General features: G+C 36.4%; 1 protein-coding gene across 2 annotated transcripts in view; it reads right to left on the bottom strand.

Annotated features, from left to right (window-relative positions):
• The window catches only part of HK2 (hexokinase 2), a 100,665-nt gene that overhangs the window by 48,860 nt on the left and 45,773 nt on the right, over positions 1-6,032 (bottom strand). For both annotated transcript variants that reach the window (XM_074208451.1, XM_074208445.1), the window contains exon 2: positions 4,745-4,907. In XM_074208451.1, the coding sequence (XP_074064552.1) occupies positions 4,745-4,907 (163 nt within the window). The remainder of the gene's footprint in view (positions 1-4,744; positions 4,908-6,032) is intronic.

Genomic DNA, 6,032 nt, shown 5'->3' with positions numbered 1-6,032 from the left:
ATAAAAGTTGACCTCAGATTCAAGCCACTAGATAAGGAAAATTCTCTGGACTCAGAGTGGGTCTTCAGTGGACAGGAGAAACCACTAAGAGATTGGAAATTTTTTCCCTGCTTAATGTCAACTCAAGTCTTAGCTACAAACTATTTTTGCCAATCTCCCTTAATCCTGGTACCTTCCCAGTCAAGCTCCAATCTATTCTATATATTTTGTCTGTTCCTATTTGTTTTCAGGCAGTCTCCCCCAATAGCCTGTGAGCTCCTTAAGAATTAAGACCATCCTTTTATTTTTCTTTGTAATCACAGTACTAAGCACACAGTAGGTATTTACTGACTCTTGGGTGTAGAAGTCCTTCAAATCCTTTAATCTGTAGGTATCACTAAGTCAAAGTGGCCTCCAAATCATCATGAAGGATCTAAGAAGGATCCCCTAAGAAGGGAAATGTACTCTCAGATCCCTTCCTAGTATCATATTTTAGGGTAAGGGAGAAAAAGACCTTGGGAAGCTGAAAGATAGAATTGGGGGGAATCTGGGCTACCTTCATTCACCAAGCCTGGTTGCTAAAAATCAATACTATGTGTTCCAATTTCTAGACTAAACTATTTTGAAGCTATGCTAGAATTTATCTGATTTACTGACCTTTTCTCCCTTTATTGTATATTGGAAAAAGTATATTTCTGCAAAATAAAAAATATTTTATTTTTCTCTAACTGCAAAGTTAGAGTGGATGCTCAATTCTAATAATCAGGAGTAGTGACCAATTTAAACTTTATGTCCTCTAGCCCTCACCCCAAGAATTTGCATAATCAGGAACCTGAAGCCAAAGAAGCTAAGTGACTAGCCCAGGAATAGTAAATGGCAGGGTTCAAATTTGAACCTTAGACTTTTGACTCTAAATCCAGTAATCATCCTGTTAAACTATCATCCAGTCCAAGGCATGCCTGAGAAAGAATCCCTCTCTCTCCTAAAGCATTTTCAATAGGGGACAGCAAATTACTATAATTTTTTTTCTTAATAGAGTGACTAAAATGTCCATCATCTTTGATCCAGAGATTCCATTAGTAAGAAGCAAATGAATACAAAAATATTTATCATGGCAAACAAGTGGAAACAAATGGGTCATACAAAAAAATCAACTGAGGAATGAATGGCTCAACAAATTGTGTGTGAATTACTGGGCCATAAAAAAATGGTGACAATGAAGGCTAATGTGAACTGATACACCACTATGAAGATTATAAAGATGTAAAGGGGAAGAACAATTATATCAAAGGAACTATAATGCTAGAATTATAATAACCTAAGAAAAGATATGAAAAGGGATCTCCCACAGACTTCTCTCCAGTAGTGGCACTACATAGAATGTCAACTTTTTCAGTATCTTGATTAGTTTTGCTAAACTTTTTCTGTCTCATTTTATTTTATTATAAGGTTTGATTGAGAAAGGAAGATAATTTGAGAAATGTAGATGATATAAAAACAAAAGTAATACAAAGTTGTTTTTTTTTATTTCCACTCTTACAACTGAAATCTACCTGCCATAATTTCTAGTTCCTTCCCTATCCTGATCAACCTCCTCTGAACACTCCAATTAAGCAGTTTCTAAAACATGGAACCCATAAAATCTGACCAGAATGCCTGGAAGTCCCACAAGTCTATAACCAGAGAGCTATAAAACCGAAGCCTTTTTCAAGGTGGAAGGAGTACAGAGGAAGATTAGTTTTTAGATAGTTAAATCTAACTTTAGACTAAGGAAAGACTTCACAATAATTACAATTGTTTTGAAACATGACAGGCTGAAAGTAATTCAGTTCCCCATCCTCTGGACAGGTGACCCTGAACTGAAGTGAATTTACTATAGTTTGACCTTTGGCACTGCCACAAATACTACCTCCACCCTTCTCTAGTCCTTCCTTAAGGAAGGACTTTACTAGTCTCAGGAAACAAATTTCCACAATTGGCAGACTATACATGCAAAGCAGAGCATGAATTGATAGTTGATTTTTTGATATGTTTTATTCCCTTAGGGCCAACACCCCAAGAAGACAAGGTGGAGTCCTAGCTTGTTTCACTATCTAGTCTTCATATGCAAATTTCAGTAAAGTTAAGACTACTTCCTATAGGGCCTATTCTCAAAGGTCTATCTAAGATTTGGTAAAGATGAAGTCATTTTGAAAATACTGCACCACTCCCAGCAAACTGGCAAAGATGACAAAAATATGTAAATAATCAGTGTTGAAAGGCTGCAGAAAAAAAGTACAGTAAAATGCCACTGGTGGAGCTTTGAATTCACTTTATACTTTAAAAAGACAGATCCAAATGTCGAAGTATTTGAAAACTTTGGCCTAGAGATAATTATTGGTAGGTATAGGAGGACCAGAAAGCCAATAAACACTAAAATATTTAATAGTCACATTTTGTGTTAACAAAAAGATAAAAAAAAAGTTAAAATGTCCACTGATTTGGGAACAGCTAAACAAATTATAGCAAATAAATAGATTTAAAAGATTCTTAGATATTAGTTTAAAATAGGGGCAGCTAGGTGGCATAGTGGATAAAACACCAGCCTTGGAGTCAGGAGTACCTGGGTTCAAATCCGATCTCAAGCGCTTAATAATTACCTAGCTGTGTGGCCTTGGGCAAGCCACTTAACCCCATTTGCCTTGAAAAAAAAAAACCTAAAAAAAATATTAGTTTAAAATAAAACTTTAAAAATTAAGATTAACATGAATAGAAAATAGTTTTATATGATATTGTCTTTGAAAACAATATGAAGAATAATAGAAGACAAGACTTATATGAATTGGTATAAAATAAAGAACCAGAAAAACAGTGATTACAACAATGTAAATAGTTTGGGGCAATTGGGTGGCAGGATATATAATGCCTTATAATTCTATTATAATTAATTATTATTATTATAAATAATCTTATTCTTGTATATATAATTCATTGGAATATAAGCCTTTAAGAAAAAACTGTCATTTTTCAACTAGCTTCATATCTATAGTTCTTATGTCTTAAAAATCACTATTTGAGACATAAAACCCAAAGAAAGTTACAAAAATACTACAAACCATACATAATGTTATCTCACTCTAAGGAGAAACCAATTCACAGTATAATAATCTTCTTTTTATTGGTGAGGAGTATAAGAAGCTTGCCCCAGGTCACAGACTGCACCTCCACACAGTCAATAATTGGAGTCCCCAGAGTGTCCTTTCATGACATTGTCCTTCAAATGGATGATGTCAACCCAGCAGGCAAGAGCAAATAATGCTCCCTCTGAAAAGCCCCACTCCACTTAAAAGATACAAATCAGAATAGATAAAGAGGAAATTTGGATGCCACGTATTCATACATTAGGACAGAAAAGTTCTGAAATTTCTGCATGAAGTTGTGGGAGTCGGTCTCAGACTCCCTTTACCTCCTACCAAGAAAGCAAAAAAGGAATGTGTATGTCTGTGGGGGTGGCAGGGGAGGTGGGAGAGAGAGGACAGGCTTAGGCCAACTCACTGGGCTTCTGAGGCCCTGTTGCTAATTCCTAGCTTGTGGGTGGACACAAGGAGCAGCAGATGGTATTCAACAGAAAGAGACAGAGGAAAGAAACTGAGATAGTGAATATAAGATAAACAGATAAATATTCAAAGCAGTACATGAGAGTGGAAAAAACAATGAAGCTGAAGTAATTATAAGTTAAAAATTTAACTTAATTCTCCTAACAGCCTAGGTGGGATTAGGTGCTAATATTATTCTCAATTTACAGTTGGGAAAATTATGCAGAGAGGTTATTTGTATTGCTAGGTGGGGAAAAAAAATCTAGGTCTTCTGACCCCCCCAAAAAAAAAAAAATCATATACTCTAACCTCTATGCTATACTGCCTCCCATATCCTCCCATAAGTATTGCTTTCTAGCTCCATAATCTTGAGAAAACTTAAGTTTCTTCATCTGTAATTTCTTTTGAGGACTGAAGGACGACAGGGATGAAGAGGGTTTAGAAGGTACACAAAGAACTAAAGTTCCTTCCAGCTTTAAACATTATGACTTGATGAGTGTTAAATATAGCAAGTGGTTCAAGCTTGTTCTAAAGACTTTGTACAACATGCACAACATGTTGTGCAAAGTACAGAACCCCATCCTTCAAAAGCATATTTATCAGACATTAGCAGTTTAAGCAAACACTGGAGGGTTAAGGAATGATTGGTAGAAATATGCCTTCAAATAAGAAAAGTACACTAAAGCTTCCTAGATTATCTTCTCTGGAGGTTCAGAGCCCAGAAATGGTTTTCGTTAAGTCAACAAAATAGCCAAAAGGCACTGTAGAGGTCATGTCCCAAAGCACTGTTTTATAGATGGCCTTGAAGATAAGAATCATAGCTTTTAGAGTTGGTAGAGTCCTTAGAGATCAGCCAGGCCAACCTTCTCATTTCAAAGGTGAAAACTGAGATCCAGAGGCTTAAAGTGATTTGTTGATGGTCATATAACAAGATTCAACCCCAGGCCTCTACTTCAAATTCAGAGCTCTTCCCACCATGCAACTGTCTGTCCTATGAAAAAGTAGGTTCTTTTCAATTAATCCAAGTAATGTTACAGTAAGGTCTCATTAACTTAATGCTAAATGGAAAATCCCTCATTACATTTGATATTCCCATTCATCTACTCAAGAGGAAACACCCTAGACTAACTATTACAGTAAACCTACACAAAAAGCAGTTCCTTCTTTCAATTCTCCAGCACATACATTACCTGTTCCATCAGGTGTAGACCTCACAAATGTGGGCAGCATTTTCACAGAAGCTGTAGGGTGGCTATCAGCTCCAAGCCCTTTCTCCATCTCCTTTCGAAATCGTTTGGAAACCTCCTGGAGAGTTTCATCTGAGAGGCGCATATGATAAAGATACTGATCAACCTGGAAGAGGAAAAGCAAGATTAAAAGTGGTCCTATTTGTGCCTTTCATTATTTCTCATTCTTCTTGATCTTATACTATTGTATGTCCTCTTTACTTTCCAGGAAAGAAAGACACAGACACAGACACACTCCGTCTCTGTTTCTCTCTGGTCTTCTAGTCCCAATGTGTACTCCTACCATGCTCACAGGCAGTAATCAAGAGCCTGGAAAAGAAAATCTGCTTAACATTTTTGTCTTTTTTTCATCACTTTGCATATAAAACACTTGCTTCATATAAAGTTCACTGATCTGAAAAAAATGGGAAAATGAACAAATGAAAAACCTATTAGGCACCTCATATGAGAGTCAAGTCCAAAATAAGAATTTTCCCAAAGTAGAAGCAACAAAGAAAAGGCTGGTTCTCCTTTGAAAGTCTTCAAGCAGGGGCCCAATGAGTCCATTGTCAGAATTGTGGTAGAGGGGATTCCTGGTTCCCCTGGAACAACATCTATAATTCCTTAACATCATTTAACTGGAACATGTAGCAGTATTCCTGTTCCCTTCTAATTTCATCATCAAGGAACTTTGGTTGTTATTGGCTCCAACTTCCAACCACTTACTGAAAATCCTATATAGCAGTAATTACCCACTTATTGGGCCACAGACACATAGCTACAATAATAACATTTATTCAGTGCTTTAAAATTTGCAAAATGCTTTACATATGTCATTTGATCCTTAAACAGTGGGTAACCATTATTATTCTCCCCAAATTCCATGTGAAAAATATGAGATTGAACCTGCTACTAAATGTCTAAACAGGGATTTGAGTCATGCCCTAATGGACATCCTCTTTTAAAGCACTCATCAAATCCAAAAGTTTATTGTTTCCTGTTCTTTGTTGTACAACGTTGTAGTCCAGGGATAGCTGAGCAATTCACACCCTACAAGTAGTTATCCTTATTCCACAGATGCGGTTGTTATTGTTTAGTCTTATCTTTGTGAGCCCCTGGACCATACAGAACACTAACACTGTCTATGAGATTTTCTTGGCAAATACGTTGGAGTGCTTTGCCATTTCCTTCTCTAGTGGATTAAGGTGGCTTAATCTAGAGATTAAGTGACTTGCCCAAGATAACACAATTG

The sequence above is a fragment of the Macrotis lagotis genome, chromosome 1, assembly GCF_037893015.1.
Source record: "Macrotis lagotis isolate mMagLag1 chromosome 1, bilby.v1.9.chrom.fasta, whole genome shotgun sequence".
NCBI classification, from domain to species: domain Eukaryota; kingdom Metazoa; phylum Chordata; class Mammalia; order Peramelemorphia; family Peramelidae; genus Macrotis; species Macrotis lagotis.
This window is presented reverse-complemented; position numbering and strand designations above follow the sequence as displayed.